Source organism: Panthera uncia, chromosome B4, assembly GCF_023721935.1.
Source record: "Panthera uncia isolate 11264 chromosome B4, Puncia_PCG_1.0, whole genome shotgun sequence".
NCBI classification, from domain to species: Eukaryota; Metazoa; Chordata; class Mammalia; order Carnivora; family Felidae; genus Panthera; species Panthera uncia.
In genome coordinates this window covers 36344799-36371886 of record NC_064809.1, presented here as the reverse complement: position 1 = coordinate 36371886, position 27088 = coordinate 36344799, and the positions used below count along the sequence as shown (strand labels likewise).

At 52.0% G+C, this 27088-nt stretch overlaps 2 protein-coding genes across 2 annotated transcripts in view; one reads left to right on the top strand and one right to left on the bottom strand.

Annotated features, from left to right (window-relative positions):
* B4GALNT3 (beta-1,4-N-acetyl-galactosaminyltransferase 3) overlaps window positions 1-19747 on the top strand; it is a 97707-nt gene extending 77960 nt beyond the window's left edge. Inside the window, exons 7-22 of the mRNA XM_049626650.1 lie at window positions 4672-4767; window positions 5271-5361; window positions 5749-5849; window positions 6394-6461; window positions 8098-8176; window positions 8303-8369; window positions 10268-10411; window positions 11201-11310; window positions 12254-12354; window positions 12642-12703; window positions 13379-14174; window positions 16109-16428; window positions 17087-17240; window positions 17500-17572; window positions 17985-18138; window positions 18747-19747. Coding sequence (XP_049482607.1) covers window positions 4672-4767; window positions 5271-5361; window positions 5749-5849; window positions 6394-6461; window positions 8098-8176; window positions 8303-8369; window positions 10268-10411; window positions 11201-11310; window positions 12254-12354; window positions 12642-12703; window positions 13379-14174; window positions 16109-16428; window positions 17087-17240; window positions 17500-17572; window positions 17985-18138; window positions 18747-18877 — 2547 coding nt within the window. The 3' untranslated portion in view covers window positions 18878-19747. The remainder of the gene's footprint in view (window positions 1-4671; window positions 4768-5270; window positions 5362-5748; window positions 5850-6393; window positions 6462-8097; window positions 8177-8302; window positions 8370-10267; window positions 10412-11200; window positions 11311-12253; window positions 12355-12641; window positions 12704-13378; window positions 14175-16108; window positions 16429-17086; window positions 17241-17499; window positions 17573-17984; window positions 18139-18746) is intronic.
* Window positions 19748-24244: 4497 nt separating this feature from the next.
* On the bottom strand, window positions 24245-26221 carry NINJ2 (ninjurin 2). Its single transcript, XM_049624862.1, has 3 exons — window positions 25867-26221; window positions 25129-25313; window positions 24245-24613 (listed from the first exon to the last, which is right to left on the bottom strand). Exons 1-2 carry the CDS (start codon window positions 26018-26020, stop codon window positions 25147-25149), a joined length of 321 nt encoding a protein of 106 aa, XP_049480819.1. The 5' UTR covers window positions 26021-26221; the 3' UTR covers window positions 24245-24613; window positions 25129-25146.
* Between the last annotated feature and the right edge of the window lie 867 nt (window positions 26222-27088).

Here is a 27088-nt window from a genome sequence, read left to right as displayed (position 1 = left end):
GACGCCTGGGTAGCTCAGTTAGTTAAGCATCCAACTCTTGATTTGCACTTAGGCCATGATCTTACGGTTCATGGGTTCGAGCCCCACTTTGGGCTCTGTGCTGGCAGTGTGGAGCCTGCTGGGGATTCTCTCTCTCCCTCTCTCTCTGCCCCTCCCCCACTCACACTCACATTCGTGCTTGTGTGTTCTCTCTCTCTGTCAAAATAAATAAACTTTAAAAAGAGTCCTCAAAAAAAAACAAAAAGGGTTAAGTAACTGGGGCACCTGGGTAAATCATCCAACTCCTGGGTTAAGCCATCCAACTCTTGATTTCTGCTCAGGGCATGATCTTACAGTTGTGGGATCGAGCCCCACATCAGGTTCCATGCTGAGCTTGGAGCATGCTTAATATTCCCTCTCACTCTCCCTCTGCCCCTACCCCCAGCTCACACTTGCTCTTGCTTTCTCTCAAAAAAAGAAAGGGTTCAACAACTAACATCTGCAGTTAGTCACACAGCTGCACGGTGGTTCCAGCCCTTTTCCAGTTCACCACAGGGACTTCTTTGTTCCCATCTCCTTTCCTGTCACCTGCCTTTTGACATACGGTTTCAGCAGGAAATGCTCAGGTTAATGATAATATATGTCATAGCTGTCATGAGCTGTCAGGTTGTACTATTATCCCCCTTTTGCAAGTAATGACTCAGAGAGGGGTTAACTCACTCACTTACTCAACGTGGCATCGCTAGGACACAGCCCTGCTCGGAAGGTGAGCAAGGACAGAGTGTAACAAGGCTGACGGTGGTCTCTTTGTCTCCCCACCCCAGTCTTTAGCCAGCAGCACAGGGTCTCTGAGGCCAGAAATCACTTTTGAAAGCAAAGCAGCCTTAGACATTCTATTTGGTGTGTGTCAGAGAGAATGTCAGAGTGGCCGGTGTGAGGCTGGGCTTCACGGGGTAACTGCCCTCAAAAACTTATTCATGTCAACCTGAATCCTAAGACTAGTTAGCAAACCCCGCTAATGAACAAACCTCAATGCCAATTTATTCATTTGCATCAGTAGGTGGTTCCATTGATCAAAACACTGTCTGATACTTAGGATGCTCCATCTGGTAAACAAAAATAGTTACAAGAAAGAAATTTGGTGAATACAAAATAAGATCAAAGGAAGTCGGTGTTTTTCCTGGGGTCATGCCATGCTGGCTTTGGTGAGGTGGTGTCTCTTGAGGAGAGGGCAGAGACCCAGAATCCTCTTCCCAGGCTTACTTTTTTTGTTTTTGTAAGTTTTATTGACATACAAATTAAATACCATGTAATTCACCCATTTGAAGTGTGTAATTCAATAGCTTTTAGTATATTCATAGAGTGCATCACTATGCATCGTCCTTCACTATCAATTTAGAGCATTTTCATTACCACAGAAACTCCATACCCGTTAACCATCACCCCTCACCACCCTCACCCCATCCAGAACTAGGTGAACAAGAATTTACTTTCTGTCTCTCTATGTTTGCCTGTTCTGGACATTTCATATACATGGAATCATGTGATGTGACCATTTATGTCTGGCTTCTTTTACTTGGCGTGACGTTTTAAAGCTCATCTGTGCTGTAGCATGTATCAGTACTTCATTTCTTTTTATTGCTGAATATTATTGCATTGTGTCTGTATCACATTTTATTTCTCCATTTCGAGTGTACATCCATGATCAGCTCCCGCCTCACCTGGCGGTAGAGGTGACCACTCCTGCCTTTGTGCCATGTGCCTCTGACACCTCTGTAATAGCCCCTGACACAGGTGACACCATTTGTTAACACATCTCTCTCCTTGGAGGACCACATCTCTTTTCATCTCTAACTGCTGCAAAGCAGCCATTCACTGCTTACAGAATAAATGAGGGAGCATATGGTTCTGGGCTTAGCTTCTCCAAGCAGTTGTTCATTCAAATAATTAAGATGTTCTGGGAACACTCAGGAGGGAAGCTATTAACTCTGCCTCAAGAAGTCAGAGAAGGATGAGCCAGAGTTTGCCAGGTGGGGGAGAGAGGAAAAGGCCTTCCAACCAGGAAATAGTATTTGTAAAGACATGGAGAGGTGAAGGGGCATGGCAGAGACGGGGAGTTGGGTGTGGGTGGAAGTAGGTGTGTGACAGGGAGTGGCATGAGGTGAGGCTGGGAAGATAGGTCAGTGGGAAAGATCTCTCATGCCAGGGTGAGGTTCTGTTCTGGAGCCTTTTGGGAGCCTTCTGAGGTTTGAAGCAGTGGAGTGACATGATCAGATCTGTGCTCTAGAAAGACAGTCATGCAGGCAGTGTGCAGAATCAGAGGGAGAGAAGCTTCCATCCCATTAGGAGGCTCTGCTACAGGCCTGGCAAGCCCAGTGAGGCCTGGCAGAGGCAGTGTTGTGGGAACGGAAGACAGCAGACGTGTCTGTGGGAGGGCCAGCAGGCTGGCCTTAACCCTCCTGCATCCATACCCCCAGACGCCCTCCCCGCTTCCACAGGGCTAATTGCTGTGTGTTTGGGGGGAGTCAGTTTACCTCGTGGGTCCTCAATATTCTCACCTCTAAAACGAGAAGGTTCCAACAAATATTTTCTTCAACTGCTTGTAACTGGAAGTTCTGAATCCGTCATTAGCTGTGGACACACTGTGGTGATCGAGGGTAACCAGTGTCCTTCCCTGGGCCTAAGCCCCTGCTGGACAGTGGAGAGAGTGGGCAAAGGGCGGTGCTGATGAGCTGGAGTCCCTCATCCCTGCCAGATACAAAGTCTCCAAAACTCGGAGAGACACAAATCCTGGTGGGGTTGCCAGGCTGGGCCTGGGGAGAAAGATGGTGCCCACTGGTCCCTCAGAGGCCCCCACCTACAGCCTGAGAGTGGGTGAAGCAGGGCTTGAGGGCTGCCTTCATGCCGAATGAGGGCCTAGACCTCAGAGGAGAGGGCCAGTCCTCTTCCTACACCCCCACCTGCCCCACCTTCCATTGCCTGCAGCATCCCAGGCTACTTTGCTGTACTGCAAGCCAAGGCCCTGGGGGAGGGTGGGGGTGGCCAGCCCAAATCTTTCCTTTTCCCCTCCTTCCCTCCTTCCCCTGCCCAATCCCCCTGTGGCCTCTGGCCCCTGGCTGAGCACAACAGATTACTCTGGTGGCATGCCCTCCCTCTGCAGTTTGCTGTGGGTCTGAGCACGCTGCCCTGAAAGTCTCCCAGGGAGGGGCAGAGAGGAGGTCATTGGTAGGAGACAACTGAGTCTTGTAAACTGGACTTAAGGAATTTCCCCAGAAGTAGCACAATGTCCTCATTCTTTCCTTCCAAGAAGCCTTAACCCGCCCCCCACCTACCCAGCCCACATTCTCTCTCCCACCCATCCCAGCCCCCCACTCCTATTCCCTGGAGTGATGGCTGCTTCCCAAGGCCCTGCACTCTTAGCTTTGACCAGGCCAGTGTGCCCAGGAAGGGCCAGGCTGCTGACCGGACAGGGAGCTCTCTTGGGTCCCTTCTGGGTCTGGCTGTGGGGTAGCGTTTCCTCAGAGCCCGCACCTCAGATCTTTGGCATTGGCATGCAGGAGTTCTCCCCCCACCATCCCTCCCTCCAGATCGCTTGCCGAAGACCATGTGCCACTTCCTTTCATCTGGCTTCCAGTCTGGGTGTCCCTTCCTCCTCTGTTTTCCTAAGGGCAGCTCAGATTTTGATATCTGATGGGCCACAGTGGGGAGGGAAGGGCAGGGCCTGTTTGTGTAGAGTAATTGAGGCCCCACCTCCCACAACCTGGAGATTAAGCTCTGGGGGAGGGGGAGGAGAAAATTGCTGAGATGGGGTAATCTGAAACTCTTTGTCAGGATAAATTGGGACATGATCCCCATGCTTCCCCTCCCCACTCAAACTCCCAGCCCTTCTTCCACCCACTCAGAGCACTGGCTCTAAGTCCCTCTCTTCTGAAGGGGGCCCTCTGCTGCTGGCCTCCAGGCCCAATCTCTGCCCCTCCACCGATGCCGCTGCCAAGGAGAAGAGAGCATACATCCTCTGCTCCTACCATTCCAGGGTTGCCCACGTCCGGGCACCCTGGTAGTTATGCCAGGAGAGGCTGGGCAGGGCGAGAGGCTTCCAGCTCCTGAGGGAGCAGTTGGAGGCAGAGGCGACCTGCCGGATGGGGCCCCCAAAGACCTCCTGCAGCGTTTTCCCAGCTGCTTCCCCACAAGGGGAGCCAGAAGCGTGAAGACTACTGGGTAGATAAGGTTTCACCGGCAGACAGCTGTGGAGCTTACTATTAGGCAGAAGGGAAAGGGGAGGGGAAGAGAGCAAGTCTTTAGCTGAAACCCCAACTTGGCGCCTCCTTCCAGTTCTTTCTGTCATCTATGCCTTTCTGTCATGGCTATTACTCCCCCTTGCCTGGGGAATGCAAACCAGCCCCCTTCCTGCATGGAAAGAGCTGGGACTGTGTGTGTGTGTGTGTGTGTATGTGTGTGTGGCCACAAGCATGGCCAGAAAAACAGACCCGGGCCTCAGGGCTAGGCAATGGGGATGGAGGTTCGAGAAAGAAGCTGCAGGGTCAAGGATGGGATGGAACTGAAGTGGACCGTGACCTTCAGTAGTGAGAGGAAAACAGGCTGGGGCTGTGGTGGCTAGTGCCTCCTCAAGCTGCAGAGCCGGACGGGTTTGGGGTACTCACACTCACCCGCTTGCTTCTCTGCCCCATACAGTTCCAGGGCCGCGCCAACCTGCATGTGTTTGAAGACTGGTGTGGCAGTTCTATTCAGCAGCTCAGGAGGAACCTTCACTTCCCACTGTACCCCCATGTGAGTGTTTGCTGGATGTGCCTCTTTTCCCTCCCTCCACACCCTCCTCCTCTCCCCTCCCTCTGCCCCGCTTCTGTCTCTCATCTCCCCCCTATCTTCTGTCTCCATCTTCCTGGCTTCTTTTCTGGTTCACTTTCTTTCCTTTATATCTTGGGTCCTCTTTTCCCCTTTCCAGTTATTACCCTTGCTCTCATCCCACGGATTCCTTTGATTTCTCTCTGCCATCTTCTGCATCTTTTCAGCTTTAGGCTCTCGTTATGGCTGTGATGTGGTTTAGCCAGAGCTACCGCATACAGTTGGGCTGGTTGCGCACTGTACAAGATCACATGCTCAAAGAAGCAAGTAGGAGTGGAAATCTTGCCTATACTCTACTCACCAAGTCACACTCCAGTCCCTCCTGTCTCCTTCCCTTCTGGTCTTCCCACCAGCCCTGAGTGGCCTGATTTCTTCAGTTTCCTCTTCTCTCATCTAAGTAACAGTTTCTCTCCCCTTTCTTGGTATAGATTCGCACAACCCTGAGGAAGCTGGCCGTGTCCCCCAAATGGACCAACTATGGCCTTCGCATCTTTGGCTACCTGCACCCCTTCACCGATGGTGAGGCCAGCCCCAAAGTCCCCTCCTCCTGCTCCCTGCCCCAGGTTCTTTATGGTACCCAGAGAACATAAGCCTGTAGCTGAGAAGTAAGTCCACACTAGGCTGCCTGGACCCTGTTAGTCTATCACTGGGGGGGGGGGGGGGGGGGGGGAATTTAGTCCCCATGAGGTATCATCCAGTTGCCACTTGTCTCCCTAATTTGCAGAGTCTGGAATAGCTTGTCTCTCCCTGTGAGTCTTCTCCATCCTCATGGGGTCTCCTAGGATGAGGAACCCCACTTCAAGTCCCCTGAAGAGAATGTAATCGCTAAGACATAAAATAGGCTTTCAGGCCTTTATGCCAATGCCCTTCTTGCTCTCATCTGGAACTCTCTCCCCCACTGCCCAGGGAAGATCCAGTTTGCCATTGCTGCAGATGACAACGCAGAGTTCTGGCTCAGCCGTGATGACCAAGTGTCAGGCCTTCAGCTGCTGGCCAGTGTGGGCAAGGTAGGGTCAGCCCAGCCCCAGAGCTCTCCCATTGGGCCCAGGAGCCAGGTCATGGAAGAGACACCTGCCTGCATCAGGAAACCCTCATTACCATTAGTCTTTCTGGTGTGACAGCCAGGGAAGAAGGTGTGGGAAGGAAGCCTCTTCCCTCTCACCACTGCCCCATTTTACAAAGGGATAAACTGAGGTGTAAACTGGGGAGGAGTAAGGAGTTAGTCTGGGGCCACAGAAAGTCCTCAGGAAGATTCATCTCTGGGCAGGGACTAGGCCACCCCCTGCTGGGTTCCAGCATCCTTAGCATGGTGACAAGGAGGCACACCTGGGGCCTGATTGCTCTGAACCCTCTAGGAAGGGTGGAGGTGCTTTTGCCCGTGTCATCTGTCACTTCCCTTACCTCTCCTGTTTTCTCTCCCCTCACCCCCCTTCTTTCCTCTCCTGTCTCCTTTCTCCCCATTCCTTCCTTGTCTCTTCACTCACTGCCTCCCTTTCTTCATATTTTTTGTCTTCTTCCTTCCTTCTCTTTCCACTCTCCCCACACCTCTAGACTGGAAAAGAGTGGACTGCCCCTGGAGAGTTTGGGAAATTTCGGAGTCAAATTTCCAAGCCAGTGAGGTGAGTAGGGAGTCTCATGAGGTTCCTGTGAGCAGGAGAAAAAAAACCCAGCCTACCTCAAGCGCTGAGGCCAAATCAGAGTCAAGGAGCCCAGTCACCCCCTCCCACTATCCAGCCTTCCTTATTCCAGAGTTCAGTGTGCCCAGGCACTCCTGCGTTCTGATAGATGAAGTCTTTGACTGAGAAGCCATTTGGTCCATCCTTCCTCATTTTACAGATGGGGAAACTGAAGCTCTGAGAGGGGTGTCACTTAATGAAAGTCACACAGCTATCTAGTGACACTCAGGACTAGAAAACAAAATAGGTCTCTCTTCTCCCAGTCCTTGACCTTCCCATTTGCTCCATCCCTGGGAATGTCCGCAACGGTACAGCCTGGACACCGGCTGCTCTGCCTGTGCTGCAGAAAGTTCCTCATCACAGTGATCCCTTGGTAGACTGGAGGGAAACAAGGCCTTTCCCAGCCAGTAGTGGCTGGAATTGCTTTAACATGCTGGCAGGGGGACTTAGCCCAACTTCACAGTGCCACCTGGTGGCCTGCACACACAGGCGAGAACACGTATGGGCTTGATGGTGATAATAGCGAGGCTGATAACAGTAAGACAGTCTAGCTTGCCAAGAGTGCTTGCTATGCGCCAGTCTCTGTGGTGAGCACTTTACCTGTAACTGAGTGAAGCAGCTAGAGTCATGGACCCCAAAGCAAGACTGCCTGGGTCCAAATCCCAGCTCCACCACTTACCACCTCAGTGACTTTTGGCAATTACCCAACATTTCTGTGCCTCAGTGTTCTCATCTGTAAACAAGAATTAAGCGAGTTAGTATACATGAAACACTTAGAACGTGTCTAGCACACAGTATCAACTCTATTATTACAGATGGCTAGACTTATGTTTGTTCAACTTTACGATGTTGCAGAAGTGATATGTGTTCAGTGGACACGGTACTTCAGATTTTGAATTTGGGTCTTTATTCGGGCTAGTGATACAGGGCACAGCAGTGTCTCGTGATGCTGGGCAGTGGCCGTGAGCCTCAGCTCCCAGTCAGCCATGTGTTCGCAGGGTCAACAACAAATACACGCATAACCTGAACCCTTACAGCCATGCTGTTTTTTACTTCCATTCAGTAACTTACATGGGATATTCAACACTTCATTATAAATAGGCTTTGTGTCAGATGATCTTGCCCAACTGTAGGCTAATGCAAGTGTTCTGAGTGCGTTCAAGGTGGGCTATATTGTTCGGTAGGTTAGGTGTATTAAATTCATTTTTGACTTCCAATATTTTCAACTTACAATGGGTTTATTAGGATATAACCCTATCATAAGTTGAGGGAGATGTCTATGTCCTTTGATTCTCATGATTATCCTATGAAGTATGTACTGTTATTACCGCCATCTTAGAGAAGAGAAAAGTAAGGTCACACTGTGGGTAAGCAGTAGCGTGGGGACTCCAGGCCAGCATTAAAAGCAAAGCTCCTGGGATTCTGTGAACAAAGAGAGGACAAGGAGAAGATATGGGGGGGGGGGGGCGGGGGCGGGAGCAAGGTGGGAGCTGGTGTTGGTATGGCAGAAGAGTGGGTCAGAGGGGTGACAACACGGCCCGAGAAGATAGCCTTTTGTTTCTCTGCTCTCTCCTGCCAGCCTGGCAGCCTCCCAGAGGTACTACTTCGAGGTGCTGCACAAGCAGAATGACGAGGGCACCGATCATGTGGAAGTCGCGGTGAGGGCTCTGCTGCTCCTGCCCTCCTAGCTCAGCTCTGAGCCACTCCTCGCCCCTTGTCCCTTGAACCCTTTTTGAAATCCAGCTACCTCCAGCCCTCTGCATCTGCCCTCTCTCCTCTTCCAGTGGCGACGGAATGACCCTGGAGCCAAGTTCAGCATTATTGACTCCCCTTCCCTGTCCCTCTTCACAAGTGAGTAGGCTCTGCTCCTCGCGTGGACACAGAGGCGAGCTGGCACCAACACGTGGGGCTCAGTCCACAGGGGGCTTCGGTCAGGGGAGGGGTGCAGGCTAAAGCTCAAGATGCTTGGAATGTGGGTGTGAAGGGGGCTCAGAACAAGGAACAGAACTTAAAGGGACCCTAAGGTCAGAGGTCCTTAAGTCTCAGGGGTCAGGGACTCTGAGAACCTGCTGGAAGCTCACTGCGACCTCACCCCAGAAAAATGCCCTTACCCATCCATGCACAATATTTTGTGTAAGATTCAAGGGCATCCAGAGACCATGAGGCTCACTCCAGATGAGAAACCTCTGAGTGAGACAGTTTCCTATTTCACAGATGAGGGAACCATGGTTCTTTGCAAAGCCATGACCAGAGCTAAAGAAACTTTCTCACCTGCTTTAAATTCACAATAAATGAACTCTTCAGTTGTACTGTGAATTGTTCATGATTTCCTCAGCAAGACTCCTATCTGCAGGCCCCACTGAGAAATCACTGGGCCTGGGTGTAGGAAGAGCAGGCAGGGCCAGAACCCTAAGGGGAGAAGGACAAGCCAAGTGCTGGGAGGAGACTGGGAAGGCAGTGGGAAGTGTGTGAGAGAGAAGGAGGGCAGGATGGGGACAGGCCGGGGAGGCCTGGGTTCCCAGACGGGGATGGGTGGGGGAGGGGAGGCAGTATGGAATGGGCAAGGCAGGTGGGAGGAGGTTGCTGGTGAGTAAAGCAGGAGGCCACAAAGTCAAGGTCAAGGCAGAGGGGCAGGTTGTGAGCTGCTGAATTGGTGCAAGAGGAAGAAGGGAGAGCTAGAATCCATAGATGCAATGTGAGATGAGAAGAAAGAGGCCCATACCAAAGTTTAGGGGAGAAACTAGTGAGATGAGCCAGAGGCACCCAGCCTTGGGTACAGAAGGAGAGCTCTACCTGGGGCTGTAGACAAATGAATCCAGGAGGCAGGGAGCAAGGACAAGCAACCCGTCCCTAGGGCAGTGAGAAAAGGGAAGGAGTAAGCCTGGCCCACTTGGAGATGAGAATACCAGGAGGATGGACCGCCTGGGCGGCTCAGTCGTTTAAGCGTCCGACTCTTGGTTTCAGCTCAGGTCATGATCTCATGGTTTTGTGAGTTCAAGCCCCTAGTTGGGCTCTGTGCTGACAGCATAGAACCTCCTTGGGATTGTCTCTCTCTCCCTCATTTTCTGCCCCTCCTGTATGTATTCTCTATCTGTCTCTTTCTCTCAAAATTAAAACAAAAGAGAGAAAATACCAGGAGATGATGAGTGAGCTGTGCAGAATGCCGGGGGCAGGGGTGGGGGGGGTGCCCTGCCCATGGGGGGGGCATGGCTGACCTGTCTGCGGCAGGGACGACATAGCCTATGTTCAAATTCAGCTTTGCCACTTAATCAGTTGTGTGATCTCTGGCAAATGCTTTAGATTCTCTTTCCCAAAGTTCTTTGTCTATAAAATAGGAATAATTACGAAGTACATAAGTCTTATGGTGCTTATAAAGATTGAATGGTTTGATATTTATAAGATGCTTAGAACGGTGCCTGTTTTGTTATTTAGTAAATGCTATAGATGCATTTGTTAAATAAATGAGGCATACTTACAGTGACAAATTTCCAGCAGAAAGCTGTCTTTTTCCCATATACACTGTGGTATGTGCTAGCCATGGGGCTGGTGGGGTGGCTCTAAGGGAGATCAGTAGCTAAAGCCACAACTTGTGAGGGAGCAGGGCTAACAAGGGAGAGGGATCACGCACACCCCATACTGCCCCTGGGGGATACAGAAGCCTGCACTCAGCCCCTCAGAGGGGCAGGGGCCTGACTTTGGTTTGCCCCAGGACTCACAGCTGCTTTCTGTTCTTTTCTCCCTGGGCCCAGACGAGACAGTCCTAAGGATGGATGACGTGGGCCACATCCCTCAGACAGCAGCCAGCCATGTAGGGTCCCCAGACACTCTTCCTAGAGATGAGCAGCCCCTTGCAGACATGCTGCGACCGGACCCTCGGGACACCCTCTATCGAGGTAAGGCTTCGGCCGCATTCTTGTCATCCAGTCTGGGGACGGTACTCTGCCAGGTTTAGTGGGAGGCAACTTGGGAGACTTGTCACTTCTAGCACAGTATCCCAAAAGTCAAAGAGTCATTTTTTCCCCTTATGTAGTGTAAAATATAACAAAAAATATATATGTACAATTTTATAATTATACAAATCATTATAGAACTGACATTGTGTAACCACCTCCCAGGACAGGAAATAGAACTAGAGCCCAGAAATCCCCTGTGCATGCCTCCACAATTCCATACGTCATAGTTTCTTAGGGGATCACAACTCTTTGAATCCAGTGAGAGAAATCTGTTCCCACCGAGGTGCTGGAGTTGTCAACTCTTGGGAGAATTTACATTTTTAAAGATGACCAAGTCCCATAACAACTGGGAGGAAATTCAGTTATTGGCACTACACTAGGGTGAGACTTTGTGGCCTCTTGGATGTTTCTAAACCTTTACTGAGGTTAGCCCAGTACAGCAGTCCCAGTACTGTGCTGTACCTTGAACCAGGGACCGTGTCTGAATCCTTGGCCTCCAAGGTGCTCCTTGAATGCACCCACCCCAGAAAGTGGTGCCAGCCTTGGTTTGGCAGCCTCAGCTGATGGACGTGGTCTCTGCCCACTGCTGCCACGAGCAAATACAAAAAGGTGTTTTCTCAGAGCAGAGGCCTTCGGCCCTCCTCCTCAGCCGAGTGCCTTCCTGGCTCTAAGCCAGCCCATTCCAGGCTCCCGTCCGCACCCTCACCCCTCTTCCCTTACTGTCCTCAGTGCCTCTGATTCCCAAGGCTCATCTCCGCCATGTCCTGCCTGATTGTCCCTACAAACCCAGCTACCTGGTGGATGGGCTCCCCCTGCAGCGCTACCAGGGACTCCGCTTTGTAAGTCTTGGGGCTGGCCAGTGGGGGCAGGATCCAGAGGGCTTGCTGCCTGTGGCTGAGATGGAGGGGTGCCGGGGCTGACTCTTCCTCCTCCCCATGCCACATGGCAGCAGACGGGATGTCCTCACAGGTCCCTGGGCTGGAGCACTTGCGTTCCCGGTTGCCTCTCTCACCCATGGGACCACCCTGTAAGGCTCTGCCTTGGGAAGCCCCCACACCAACTCGGCAACAGTGATGACATGAGGTGGGGTGGCCCGATGCTTCCTATATTCTCTGCTCCTTGGGCCATACAGTCCTGCCCGGGTCTGACCTACTGGGCTATGAGCCAGCAATAGTTAATAAACTCATAGACAAGGCACTGGGGGAAAGTGAACTGTGGATGGGAGGTTAGCTCTAGAGAGCCTGTAGCCCTAGTAGAAACTGTAGAGGCAGAATGCACACTACTTATCCAGATCTAGAGATGATTAGAAGTCCTCCCCAAGGTCAGAGAATGGGTGAGGTTGAACTGAGATGTTTGTGGGTGACATTGCCTTAAGCTATTTAAGAGGGTCGAAAGCAATGGAATGAATGACAAAAGGGGACTGTGGGACATTGCAGGTAAAGGTTAGAGGTTGTAGGAGAGGATAAGATGGCAGAAGGAGAAGAGGATGGTCCTGGCTGTAGCTGGGGAGAAGGAGCTAAGATAGGAGATGAGGTATGTATGCACCAGGAAGCTTGAATCGGGGCTTATGCTTGGTCCAGAGAGCCCAGGAGAGGAGGCCTAAAGAGTGGAATGGAATCCCGGTCTGCATAACAAATTCAGAGCTCAGAGCAGCCCTTCTTCCCCTCACCAGTCCCTAGGAGCCCTAGGTGGTCCTGGCCAGGGGCAGGCTTAATCCTGGTTAGCTGATTTCTTACCAGGATCCTGGGCTCTTATTCCTGCTGCTTCTTTCTCTGCCTCCAGGTTCATCTGTCCTTCGTTTACCCCAATGACTACACCCGCTTGAGCCACATGGAGACCCACAATAAATGCTTCTACCAGGAAAACTCATACTACCAGGACAGGTGAGTGACACTGAATGGAGTAAGGAAATGACCTTATGGATGGGTTCTGCAAAAGCCAGTAGAGCTTCATGGACCAGAGGGGACACAAATGTTCTTCCAGGCCAAGGAGACTTGGGCCTTCCTGGGCGCGCCACACACTCACACACACACACATTCTCTTGCCCAGCCTCCTTCCTGCACCCTAGTCCCGGGCATGACTCCATATTGCTGCGGGGGCTTCAGGCAGAGCCTCACTCACGAGCCTGCAGGGCACCGGGGGCCAGTCTACCTCTGCCTTCCTCCTACAGGTTCAGCTTTCAGGAGTACATCAAGATGGACCAGCCTGAGAAGCAGAAGCTGGAGCAGCCAGGTACAGAGTGACAGCTGAGGCTTCCAGGTCAGGCCGGGAGGGGTGACCATGGTCTGTTTCTAGGGGAAGTTCAGACCATGCCAGCCCTGCCCCTGAGGAGCTTAAAATCCAAACCACACAGCACAGCCCCTCCTCCAACCCAAAGGAGTAGAGAGTGGTACTCCTACCTTCTCCATACCGGTAGAAAATGACACTGTTTTTAACAGCATGCTGCAGTCAGCTTGAGGAGATTTAGAGCCCTGGAGGAGATTCCTTGGACTGCTTGAGGGCATCGCTGTCCCTGGCACCTCACTGGAGAAGTCTGCTATAAAGAAGCACTGTCTCCCTGTGGCCCTCCTTCCTGAGGGATTAGGGCACGTCCAGGGCCATTTGTTGGGTCCTACAAGTGTCAGGCACCTGCTAGGCACCTTGTGTATTTTATGTCACTCCATCTTCACAACAACCCTATGGAAGATGGGCTATTATTCCCTTTACACGAAGGAAGAAATGAGTTAGTTGAGGTTGGTAACTCACCCCAGGTCACACAATAAATAAGTGAGTGAATAGCAGAGCCCAGATGCCGTCCCCATCTGAAACTCCTTGGTGTGTTATACAGATGATCAATAGCTATCTTGTATATCTCGTTTGGGAAAGGTTAGCAACTCCAATGTGAGGAATGGTTGTTATTAACGACAGGTTTCAAGGAAGGCCTTCTAGAAGAATCCCAATATGGAGAAGCAGTGGAGGAGACCCTTGACTCCAATGACCAGAATGCCAGGATGCCAGAGGGAAAACCAGTGCCCACCTTCACCCCTGGGCAGGATGTCACTGACTACCGCCTCCGAAGCCTGCGGAAACTCCTGGCTCAGCCCTGGGAGGGTCCACTGGCACCCTTTTCCAAGAGGAACTCCACAGCTCCCTTCCCTGTGAGGACCAGTGATGTCCCAGTCCAGCCCCCAGAGAAGCAGGACAGAAGACCCAGCCCTGGGCTCAGCCAAGATCCCCCTCCCTCTGAGAAGTGGCCTCCGGGGCATCTGGCAGGGAACCCGCCTCAAGTCAAGGGGCCCAGGCCCACTGGTGACAGTCCCAGGAAGACGCTAGGGCAATCCCAGTGGCTGAATCAAGTTGAGACATACATTGCAGAGCAGAGAAGGGGGGACAGGATGGAGCTTCCAGCCCCCCGGAGGGGTTGGCCCGGGGAGGGAGAGGTGGTAGTAGCTGCAGGCCAGGAAGGACAGGCAGAAGGAGAAGAAGAGGGGGAGGAAGAGGAAGAGGAGGAGGATGTGAGTGAGGTGTTCGAATACATGCCCATGTTTGACCCTGTGGTCAGCTGGGACCAGACCTTCAGTGCTCGGAACCTGGACTTCCAAGCCCTGCGGACTGACTGGATCGATCTGAACTGTAACACGTCTGGCAACCTGCTGCTTCCAGAGCAGGAGGCTCTCGAGGTCACACGCGTCTTCCTGAAGAAGCTCAACCAGAGGAGCCGGGGGTAAGGTAAAGGGCTCTTCTGGGACCGGGGCTGGGGCTCGCGCAGCCAGCTGGCCTGGGGGCAGGGACCTGGGGGCTGTAGCACGGTCCCCTGCCGCAGGCTCCGTGGAAGATCAAGCACCTGGGACCCCCCCGTCCCTGAGAATGAGGTGTACCCGTCAGGTCTTTGTCCCACCATCAGGCAAAACTGAGGCTAAAAGAGACAAGACCCCAGGTATGGGCTACAAGGGCTAGGGCAGCAAGCATGGCCTTACTTCTTTGTTTGTTCATTTGTTCATTTAACCAATCAGCATTCTTTTAATTGAGATAGAATTCACGTACTATTTAATGTACCGTTTTACAGTGTAGTTTTAGAGTGTACAATTTGGTGGTTTTTAGGTATATTCATAATGCTATGCAACCATCACCACTATGATTCCTATCATTTTCATCCCTTGTAAAAGACACTCTGTACCTGTTAGCATGACTTCCGTTTCTCCCTCCTCTCAGTCCCTGGCAACCACTACTCGACTCTCTTCTGCTACAGATTTACCTATAATAGTCATTTCATGTAAATGGAACTGTGTAATATGTGGCCTTTTTTTTCTGGTTTCTTGCACTTAGCTTATTCATATTGTAGAATGTATTGAGTACTTTATTCTTTTGTACAGCTGCATAATATTCCGCTGCGTGACTATGCCATGGATTGTGTGTCCATTTGTCAGTTGATTGACATTTGGGTTGCTTCCACTGTGGGACTATTATGAATACATTGATGGGCAAATTTTTGTGTCAGCATGTTTTCAGTTCTCTTGGGGATATACCTAGGAGTAGAACTGCTGACTTTTACAGTAACTCTGTTTAACATTTTGAGAAACTGCCAATCTCTTTTCCAAATCAGCTGCACCATTTTTCATTCCCATCAGTGGTTTCAATTTCTCTACATCTTTGTCAACACTTGTTATCTTCCTTTCTTTAAAATAGCCATTGAGGTGGGGGGCGCCTGGGTAGCTCAGTCGGTTGAGTCACCGACTCTTGATCTTGGCTCATGTGTTGGTCTCACGGTTTGTGGGATTGAGCCACGCATTAGGCTTTGCCATTCTCTCTCTCTCTCTCTCTCCCTCTCTCTCTGTCCCTCCCCTGCTTGTGTGCTCTGTCTCTCTCAAAATAAATAAATAGGGGCGACTGTGTGGCTCAGTCGGTTAAGTATCCAACTTTGGCCCAGGTCATAATCTCACAGCTTGTGAGTTTGAGCCCCGCCTCAGGCTCTATGCTGACAGCTCAGAGCCTGTAGCCTGATTTGGATTCTGTGTCTCTGTCTCTCTCTGCCCCTCCCCTGCTCGCTCTCTGTCTCTCTCACTCTCTTTCAAAAATAAACATTTTAATTAAGAAATTAATTCATTAACCATCCTAAAGTGTGTGAAATGGTATCGCTTTATGGTTTGGAGTTGCATTTCCCTAGTGACTAATGATATTGAGCCAACCAATCAACATTTATCTGATAATCCATGTGTCTTATGTACTCTGAGCAGAGTATTTTATTAATGAGGGTCAGTTTCTGAAGGACACACATTCACCTTACATACTTAGGATCTTAGAGCTATAACAGACTTTAGAGATCATCCAAGGTCAGTTAGGTACATTTTTAAAGATGGAGGCAGTGAACACTAGAGATTAAGCATCTGGTGTAAGTTTGTTCTTTCTTTCTCTCTGTCCCTCTCTTTCTTTCTTTTCTTATTTCTTAAGTTCTACACCCAACCTGGGCCTTGAACTCATGACCCTGAGATCGAGTTGCATGCTCTACTAGCACCCCCTGGTATAAGCATCTTAGCCAAAGGCATCGCCAGGACAAAAACCAGGGTCTCCTGACCACTGGCCTTACAGGCTTCTACCACACCATGTTACCCCCACTGTAGGGGAAGGAATTACTCAAGCTGCCCGCCCTTTCTGCCACAGGAAGTACCAACTGCAGCGAATTGTGAACGTGGAGAAGCGCCAGGACCAGCTACGTGGAGGTCGCTACCTCCTGGAGCTTGAGCTGCTGGAACAAGGCCAGCGCCCAGTGCGGCTCTCCGAGTATGTGTCTACACGAGGCTGGCAGGGCATCGATCCAGCTGGTGGGGAAGAGGTCGAGGCCCGGAACCTGCAGGGCCTGGTTTGGGGCTCACACAACCGCCGGAGACATGTCTTGAATGTCCGGGCCCCAGAGCCCAAGCTGTGTTGGCCCCAGGGCTTCTCCTGGAATCACCGAGCCGTGGTCCACTTCGTTGTGCCTGGTGAGCCTCAAGCAGAGCCCGGCCATTATCAGCAGAGTGGGGATCCTAAAAGTAACCGTGAGCACCCAGGTCTCTGCTCACTGATTTGATCTCATAAGAACCTGTGGGAGAGGCCACCTTACAGTTGAGGACCCAAGATCACATGACTGAGTGTTGGCGTTGGAAAAGATGCTGACTCCCGGGCCAGTTGCTCTCCTATTATAACAGGTTTCGGGGTTGGGTGCAATCATGGCCAGATTGTTGTACTGGGGTTTGCAACTACTCTGGGGAATAAGACATAGAGGGGGTTACCTGGTTTTTATAGTGGAAAAGGGGAGCACGTAACAGACATGTGTAACTGTGGGCTAGGGTGATAATAGGATGGGCAGATAACAGTGAGACAGCATGATCGGGTGACTAGGAGAGCTGAGGACAAGCCCCGTCCAAGGCTTTCCCATGGGGCCCTGCCTGGAGGCTCTGTAGGCAGCAGGGTATAGAGCCCCCTTTCACCGGTGAGCTCTCCCTCCACCTTCCGCCTCCCTGCTGCATTGCGGGTGGGTTCCATAGTTGTATTACCCCTAAGCGGAGGTCTGATAGGGTCCTGACTCATGTAGGAGCTGGCAGTGGGGTGCCTTTCTTTGCATTATCGCTTCTTTCTCTCTGTTGCCCACCATGGCAGTAAAGAACCAGGCGCGTTGGGTACAGCAATTCATTGGAGACATGGAAAAGCTGTTCCAGGTCACCGGTGACCCACACTTCAATATCATCATCACGGACTATAGCAGTGGGGACATGGACGTCGAGATGGCCCTAAAGAGGTCCAAGCTGCGGAGGTGAGGAGGTTCCCTGGCCAGCACACGGCCTTAGCCACCTGCTTTCTGAAGTCTCAGGACTGCTGGGTCCTAGGCAGAGCCCGAAGTCCCACCTGGCTTTCCTGAGTCCCAGTCTCTGGCTTTCTCCAGAGGACTCACCTGCCCATAATCCCATCCCAGGAGCACGCATCATCCCTCCTCCATGCCTGCTGGCTTCCTCCAGGGACCATCGCTGCTGAGCCCTGATACTCTGCCCTTCCCTCCTCTCTTCTCCCTGCAGCTACCAGTACATGAAGCTAAGTGGAAACTTTGAGCGTTCAGCTGGGCTTCAGGCTGGCATAGACCTGGTGAAGGTAATAACCTGGGAGGGGCTCTGGAGACGTGGTTACAGATTGGTTAAGAGGAGGAGACATTTGGGATACGTGCGGTAGTCAGCTCCTCACAGCGGGAGGGAATGAGGACACGGACGTTCCACTCTGCTATGGGGCAGGGCCAGTGCCAGGGTGGGACTGAACAAATGACACTGGAGCATTTGTCCTGAGTCCTTGCAGTTCGTACATTGTGGAGGGAAGGCATCAGAACTCATTCTCTGACTCTGAGAACTGCACTCTGGTACCCAGTACTATGGAAATCTGCCCAACAGTTTGTATTATGGAAATTTGTCCATTATTCAAATGGGAAGGACCTAAGGATCGTTTTAGGGAGTGGCCTGACCTCTGAGCCCTGGTCCGTAGGGTCTACTGACCCTCCCCAATTTGTCCCCAGGACCCACACAGCATCATCTTCCTATGTGACCTCCACATCCACTTCCCAGCTGGAATCATCGATACCATCCGGAAGCACTGTGTAGAGGGCAAGATGGCCTTTGCCCCCATGGTGATGAGGCTGCACTGCGGGGCCACCCCCCAGTGGCCTGAGGGTGAGCTCTGCCCTGGGCTGGGGAGGGTAGGAAAGTCCTCTCTGGCCTTGGTTCTTCATCCCAGAGCTGGAAACAACCATGTCAACCATGCCATGACAGCATCCCCACCCCCTGCCTGCTGCTTCTGCCCATTGGATGGTCCACCAGAGAGGTGCCTGAGGGCTGTGCTCATGGCCACAGCAGCGGCAACGATGAACATTTCCTCCCCATCTTCCTTTCTCCCTTCACCAGACGTTTACTGTGTGCCAGACTCTATGCCCTGTGCAGATGGAAAAAAAATGGAAAGACAGGCTCCCTGCCTCTGGAGAGGGAAACAAATAAGGAAGGTGCACTGGGCTGTGCCTCTAGTGACTGGTGCTATCAGATCCTGTTGTAGAGCCCATGGTCCTTCCCTTTTAGGACCGCTGCTTCCATTGGCCCCTGAACGTTAGCGTCGGGGGGCTTCCCCCCAGAACAGGCAAGGGACTTGTTCAAACGAGACAGCTTTCAGCCTCAGGCACCCCATCCTCTGTCTTTCAGAGAAGGCTCTGGGAATGCAGCCTAGAGGCCTTCATTGCTTCCTCCTGGCCCCTGGCTCATCTCACCGGGGGATTCTTGTCTGTTCACAGGCTACTGGGAGGTGAATGGGTTTGGACTGCTCGGCATCTACAAGTCAGACCTGGACAGAATCGGGGGCATGAACACCAAGGAGTTCCGAGATCGCTGGGGTGGGGAAGACTGGGAGCTGCTGGACAGGTGACTGGGAAAGGAGGGCATCTGAGGGACGTGCTTGGATCCCATCCCATCAGGTGCTCTGGGGAGGGAATAGGGCTAGACGGATGGTGTCCCGGCCCCCTGGGCTGCAGACTCCTGATATGCAGGTAAAGAGCACTGTACTCAAAGGAAGCCCCACCACTTACTGGGGGTCACATTACCTGCCTGGCCGAGACTCAGTTCTGTATGTATTAGAAGGGGGATGATACCGCCTCTGCCTGTGTCACAGGGTTGGCATGGAAATTAAAGCACATGGTATGCTGTCAGGGTAAAGCACAGCAAGGTGCTGTGGGAGAATATGGCTGCATTCTCCCGAATTGGAGCTCTCTTCCCCTCTGCCATTGCCTGGCTGGGAAGGCTGAGGCTGTGGGAATCGATGAGAGAGAACAGGTGAAGGGGCAGGAAAGACTTTGGGGCCGACAAAAGAGGCAGTGTGGATCATTAAAGGGCAGCAAGATATCCAGGAGGTCCTGGTCCCTGGAAGCCCTGGGAGAAGGGAGTTTCAGGGAGGAGGAAAGAGTGGAAAGAAGGAGAAAGAAGAACCCCAGACAAGCTGCAGCCTTGGCAAGCGGGCGAGAAGAGGGTGCTGAAGCAGGAGCAGGCAGGCGGGGACCCCAAGTTGCAGGGGATCGTGGAGCGTGCTGGTGGTGAGGGAGTGGAGGCTGTATCAGTATGAGATTCCTCTGTCAAGAAATTTGCTTTAGAAAGAAAGAAAGAAAGAAAGAAAGAAAGAAAGAAAGAAAGAAATTTGTTGCCAAGAGAGGCTACTAGCCCAGTAGCTTAGTAGAGCATGCGGCTCTCGATCTCAGGGTTGTGAGTTCAGTCCCCATGTTGGGGGTAGAGATTATTTAATCAGTAAAAGTTTAAAAAGGAAGGAAAGAAATTTGTTGCCAAGGGAAGGGGAGGAAAAGAGGATGATACCTTGAGGTTTGGGCTGAAGGGGCAGAGGAGGGAAAGGGGAGACAGCAAAGAAAGAAGGGACCAGTGTCTAGAGGATGTCACAGACAAAGTCAGGAGCCCTGGAAGGGTGGGGACACTTCTAAGAGACAGCCAGCCATCACTGGAGGCCTGTATTTGGCAGGTGATTTACATCAGTCCCTTGTTTGTTTGACCCCAAGCTTCTGGGAGGGGGTGTGGTTATCTCCATTTTCCAAACAAGAAAACAGCTTGAGGAGAAGTTAGTACCTGTCCCAAATCCCACAGCTAGGGAGTGTCTGAGGCTTAAAACTGGGTCTGTGTATGTTTTTTTTCCCTCGAGGGAGAGAAGAAAAGGGACATATGCTGTATATACAGAAGTTGCAAAGGAGGTAGTTTGAGGGAGCTCATATTAGATAACCCAGCTCTCACAAAACTAGGCCAAAGCAGATCTCAAAGTGGATGGAAGCCTAGTCTAGCGGTTACCTCCACCCTTGATCTCCCTGCCGGGCTGGGCAGATGCAGACTTCAGTACAGCCTTGCAGGAAGGCCAGTCTCTCTGTGAGAGGGACCCCATGGGCTAAGCATATAGAAAAGCAATGGGGGAATCTGCTCCCTCTGCCTCCATCACATACATAATGTGTCCCCTGTAGGCTGAGCTCCTGGTGGTGGGCACGGGGTATGTGCCAGGAGCTGTACTGAGCCCTTCTTCCCATCAGCTCTAGCCTTTATCACCAGCCTCCAATATGTGTGCGTGTGTGTGTGTGTGTGTGTGTGTGTATGTGTGTATATATGTATTGTATTTATCAGAAAAAAACTTGCACAATATGAAATTGTGTTGTTCAAGAGTTGAGTGTATATTCTTCTCTTTTTCTCTAATGTTTATTAATTTATTTTTGAGAGAGAGAAAGAGCGCAAGCAGGGGAGGGGTAGAGAGAGAGAGAGAGAGGGAGACAGAATCCAAAGCAGGCTCCAGGCTCTGAGTTGTCAGCTCAGAGCCCGACGTGGGGCTCGAACTCACAAACCATGAGATCATGACCTGAGCCAAGGTCGGACACTAACGGATTGAGCCACCCAGGTGCCTCATCATCCTCCTCTTTCTAGAGATTGGCAAACTGGGACTCTGGAAAGTGACGGGTTCACGGGCTTTCCATAGTAAGGAGCTGGAATTCAAACCCAGGCTGCCTGGCTCCAAAGCCTGTGCTGTGTGCATGCCCTGTGGGGAGTAAACAGAGGGAGACAGAGACAGGGTCTGACATAGATGTATAGATGCGGGAGGGCGGGATCTTCAGGGGCCTGGGCCTCTCCCCAGCTGCCTCTTGCGCTTCTGTTGCTCATCCTGCCCCTCCCCTACTCAGGATCCTCCAAGCAGGCCTGGAAGTGGAACGTCTCTCCCTCAGGAATTTCTTCCATCACTTCCATTCCAAGCGAGGCATGTGGAACCGCCGCCAGATGAAGATGCCATGATCCCGAAGGGTGGCCCACTGGACTGACTGCTTCCTGCTCCTTGACTTGTGCTCGCTCCCCAATGCCCCTACTCACTGTTGAGAAGGAGAGGGAAAGGGAGCGGAAGCCATGGCCGGGCCCCAAGAGGCCTCAGAGCTAACACCCTCACTCCCCCGAGAGCTGTCGCCTCACACAGACAGCTGCTGAGGCCTGTCTCTCTACCCTCGGGGCCTCTGAAGGGAGGACCTTGAGAGAGGGACCAGGAGGGGCCGTGCACTCAGTTGACAGAGATGGACCGGCTCCCGGGGAAGGCAGCACAGTTAAGGAAGGAAAGACCTGTTGGAGCAATGCCAACCTATCTGTGAGGTGCATTCCAGCATCCACCCATGCTCCTCCCAGGGAGTAGTGACCGTGCCCTGGAAACTCTTCTCTTGGACATACTTCATTGGGGTTTTTATTTTTCTAACAGAAAACCAAAACTAACTGTCCAGACCCAGCACTGACTGTGAGAGAGGGATGGAGTCGTGCATTTAGGGTACATTCCCCACTTGCATACCTCAGACCCACTCCTGTGTAGCGATGTGTCCCTTGGTCCTTGACCTGGCAGCTGATTTATAACCAGAGGAGTTCTCAGCTCTACCCCAGGCTCGTGCCTTCCAGAGACACGCACATCTCTCCCAGGTAGCCACTGAACAGCTGGCCACCGATTAGGGCATTAACCTTACCCCCCAGGCGGTGCTAACTTCAGGCTGACAAGAACACAGAAGTGGCATCATCCTCGAGGTGCCCCAGCGGGGTTGGGAGACTGAGAACCAGTGGACAGCGGGTTTTTATTCCTCAGCATCTGGCATACAGGCCGTGCAGGACGGGCAAGGTGGGTGGAGAAGGCAGGAAGAGAAGCCCCTTTCCCGACCCGCCTGTAAGCATAAGCCTTGGGGAGACCATGAAGCAGAGAGGAAAGAGGATGGGAATGTAAGCCGTGGACTCAGATGCGAAGAGGAGGTGGGCATCCAGCAGGACGGGAGGAAAAGGAAGTGGAAATCCTGAGTCCCCACAGCTCTGCTCCCCCACAGCCTTGCCCTCCTGCAGGGGGATCCCCAGCCCCGGCCTTGCTTGGAAGAAGAGGAAGGGGTGTGGGCAAGACAGAGGAACAGGGATCAGGGTAGTAAGGGGCAAGGGGTTGGGGGAGGTAAGGGCATCGCCCTGTGATCTCTTCCCGAGTTGGAGGGGAGTGGGGCCCAGAGGAACCGAAAAGTGAAGCGACCCTTTCTGGCACCTGATGATCACACACTTCTCTTGCACTAAAAATCCCCTGGGGCCTTTGGGGCTGGTTTTTGTGTGTGTGTGTGTGTTTTTTTTTTTTTTTTCCCTCTGCCACTGCTGCTGAATTGACGAACGGTGTGTGGGTGTGTCGGACACTTGCTGTGGAACTTCAGCGTCTGCTTAGGGAGGGGAACGCAGAGCTCGCCGCTGCTGGGAGGAAGCACTCCTAGCTGGTGCAACAGGGCCCAGGATGCCAGTCAGTGGAGCCCCACAGAGCTGTGCTGTGATAGAATCCAAGTCACAGCATTTGGAGTTGCAGGGTCTACCCGGTGGGCCTTGCATTCACCAAGGGCACATGCTTGGCATCTAGGAGATTGGGGCCCGTTGAGAACCTTCTGGAGGTTGAAGAGAATTCCCTGCCCCTCTCTAAGAAATCAGGAAGGACAAAGAGTTTCCAATTAATAGGCTGTGGCTGTTGGATGCCATAGCTGCCCCCTGGGCTATGGCTTTTCTCAGAGTCTGCTCAGGCTTACTGCCTTTGGGAAAGGACTTCAGGGAGTCAGTGAGAGCTATGGTTGGCTGGCTGGGGTGCCAGCTTTCTCTCTGGGGCCAGGGTCACCCTTGGGCATGGCACTGGAAGGCCTGAGCCAACCCAAAGAGCTCTCCAACTTCCATTCTTTTGATGACGGGAGCGAGCCTAGCCTCCTAGGCCCTGCTCGCACACCTCTCTGACCCTGGCCAGTGCCTTGTGTTTGACTTTGTTACCTCCACACCATCTGCCTTAAGGGGGAGGGCCTGGTAGGCCCCTGTTCTGTAGGGAAATGTGTCGGGTGGGGGGAGGGAGTGGGATGGGGGGAAGGAAATTGTTAAATACAGCATCTTCTTAGAAAACAAAGTGGCTTGTGTGTTTTTCCCCTTGCCCATCAAGATGGGAGAGGGGTGGGCTAAGAGGCCCAGGGTTCACGTCTCTGTCCCTTAGTAGTCAGGCCTCTGATGGATGTGCCAAGGACCCTCCACACCACCCTCCATCCTTTACCATTAGTTGGGTGCCTGCTGTGTGGGGAACTGCATGGTTTACTCTGGAAGGGGCCAGCACTCTTCCTGCCTGCAGAGTTCACGGTCTGATAGCAGACTGGGCATTTTCTGCTCAGCAGATTTGTGGAGATTGTGGTTTCAGTGGGGAAACGCTGATGGACACCCTGGGTGAAGAAGGCTAGACATAGGGCCAGAATGGTTTGGTCAGCAGAGAGAAGCCAAGATGTGACTTATTTTAAAGTAGCAGACAATCTAAAAATCATTTCTGTTTGAGCTACGGATGCCCTGTTGACATTTTATGGGTGCAAATTTACCTTTCTAGTTCTGTTTTGCATAGGCAAAGATCAAAATGAGTTTGTATGCCTTAAGTACATGCCTAAGAGAAAGTGCTAATTTGAAAGCTATGATAGGTTTATAACAAGTTCTCAAAAAGGATTGCACATACATGGATCAATCCAGAATTGACTAATCTGCCACTGATGTAGCAGATGGTAATTAGCCCAAGGCAGGCGGGGCCAGGAAATTTGACTCAGCAGAACCCAGAGAAGAGGGAGTGATTTAAAAGATTTTTCTCCCTCTGAACTTAGGTTTGCTCCTTCAAGCTCTTTCCAGATGCTGGAGAGGGCATCCAGAGACCAGCCCAATGCATAAAGACTGACTCATAGTGGATTTGCAGAAAAATTTATAGATATAAGTCATTCCATTTTACAGAAAGGGAAAACTGAGGCCTGGAGCAGAGGAAATGGATGGGGCAGAGGGGAAGGAATGAGGTGGAGTAAGAACCAGAGTCCTGAAGCTAGGCGGGCTTGACCTTAGATAGACATGTCTTAGATTCTGGAGATGCTACTAGAAAGACTGGCAGTACCCCAGTCTGAGTTCAGGACTCCAGACCAAGATGGGATTCACTTAGGCCAGTAAAATAGTACATCTTATTTCAGATGCTGTGGGTAGGGATCCAGGGCATCTACACAGCCCTTTTTGAAGCTCTCCCAGAGGCTGTGGAAAGTGCCCATCAGCCTAACAGATCAGGGAGGAAAGGCAGAAGCAGTTCCAGACCCAGGACCTGTAGGGGAAGCAGAGAAGAGGCAGTGAGGAGGGCAGGCCAGACCAATGGCCCTCAGACTTTAATGCACACACAATTCCCCTGGCAGCCTTTTGAAAATGCAGATGCCCATTCAGTAGATCTGGAGTGGGGCCGGACAGTCTACATTTCCTGCAAGCTTCGGTGTTTTTGCTGCTGGTCCAGGGACTACAGTTTGAGTAGCAAGGACTGCTGGGCAGCGCCAAGGAGGAATCCCTACTGCATCTTCCCTCTTGCCAGAGGGGCAGAGCCAAGCACTAACCACACTGGCTATAGAAAAACCCATCCCAGGCTATAGAAAAGCTCAAGCTTAATTGCCGAGGAAGAGTCACCTGTTAACAGCACGTGGGGACTTTCTGGGCCCAGATCCAAGCTCTTCTCTAAGATCCCCTCCTTGCCTCAGATCTCTTTCCCCTTTTGCTTGCAAAGATGTCACTTTACCCCAAACGCCCAGAGCTGAGAAAAGGGTCATTTGGCGACCTTCCATCCTCCCTCACCTGGGTCCCAGGCTGTGTTCAGAGGGGATTCCTTGAGGTCCTGGCGGCCAGGAAGCCTGTCTTCTGTGCCCCGAAGGCTGTAATGAAGACGTTGATGATGACAGTGATGAAGACCAGAGTGGTGGCGGCGTTGTTGAGCTGGTTGAGCTGCCATTGCTTTTCTACTTCATTGAGGTTCAGCCGCGCTGTGGACAAGGATGGGGGGAGTGGGAAGGGAGGGTCAGGGTGGGGGGAGTGGGAAGGGAGGGTCAGGGTGGGGCCACAGCCCCAAACTTCCCTCACCGCATCCACTAGAGGTCAGAGAAAGTCTGGCACCTCAGAGACTTGCATGGCAGAAAGCAAGGGAGGTGGTAGTCATTGCATTAAGCTGCCTTCTCCCTCACTGCCCAGTGCATGGGGCATCCACACGGTACTTAATGGAATAGGGATTTGGGAAATTATCCTGGGTCATAAGAGTGGGGATGGGTGCTCACACAAAAGGCAGTAGGGACCTCTGCTACAAGTAAGTGAAGGTATTGTGGAGTGACCCCTATGTGTGATACCAGGAGGTAGGATAGGGAGCCTGCTCTCACTGTGGAGGAGTTGTTACTTGGGCGGTTGTCAAGCGGAGGACTACCACCATGTTAGTGTAAGGCTGAGAAACTGGCGTGTGCAAATGCGGGGTGGTGCCGGGAAGCCGGTGGGGCTTTTCTTTCCACTAGGGGGCGCCAAGGCCGAGTCCAGGCCTGGGCTCCTCACCGATGACCACAAGCAGGATGCCAATGACCACGAGCAGGAGCAGAGAGATGCTGATGAGGGTGACGAGGGTGGTGTAGTAGTGGGCGGACGGCCCCTGCTCCAGCACCGCTTTCAGCCGCGTGGCGTTGGACACGAAGAGGGCCACGTCCAGCATGCTCTCGGCCACGCTCTTCTTGGTGGCGTAGTGGTTCAGGTTGATGGGCTGGCTGCCCCTGGGGTTGGGGTTCCCAGGCTGTAAGGGAGAAAGCACAGGCTTACCTTGAAGGCTCCCGAAAGGGAAGCAGTTGAGAGACTGGAAAGAGGTTTTAAAGCTCTCCTGTAACCTGGTGGTAAACCGAGAGCAAGCAGCACCCTTCTCAGTTTTATGGCCTGAAAGAATAAAGAGTTGGACTAGAAAGCCCTTACGGACCTTTGAACTTGGAAATGATGGAATGTTGTCATTTATGTTTCCCCAGGGTCACGTTCCCTCACACGGCAGGGGGAGGGGAGGGCCTCAGCCCCTTGTGAGATGCACCAACCTCATTTCATTCTCTGTGTTGCCTGGGCCCAGCCTGGCCTTGGGCCGCTCTCTTTTCCTCTGAAAGGAAAGCATCTCAGAACACAATAGGAGGAGCTCTGAGACTTGGGGGGAATAGGAAGGGCACCTCATCTCCCAGAATGATGTGGCCCTGAGGCGGGGTGCACAGCTTAGCAAATGGGTCAGGAGCTGTATTTGGATCCTACTCAACAGAGTGGCCAAGAGCCCTGAGGCCACAGCCATGCACATCAGAATGCATGTCTGTATGCACACAGTGATGCATGCTAGTGTTTTGGGTTTTTTGGCTAGGATTTATTGACATAATTTACATTTGATTTGATTTTGAAATATAAAACAAAGCTCTTATTCTCAGGAAGTCACTAACTCCGAAAGATGGAGTGACAACATAGGGCTTAGGGAGCAGGCCTCTGGTTTGGGCCCAGAAATTCAGACTGGATGCTGCAGGCAGAGTCCGCAATCACTCAGGACAACTTGGGTGTGTTTTAGGGAGATAAATTTAGGAGCGGTGTTTGGAATGCATGGGCCCAGGCGGGTCCAGAAGCAGGGAGATCCACTGAAAGACTATGGTATGATTTAGGATCAGGGTGACAAGGAACTGTAGGAGAGTAAGTGAGAAAGGAGAGGAAGGCAGAACTTTGAAAGATGTGACAGCCTGGAAGGAGGGTGGACCTAACCCTGCAGATG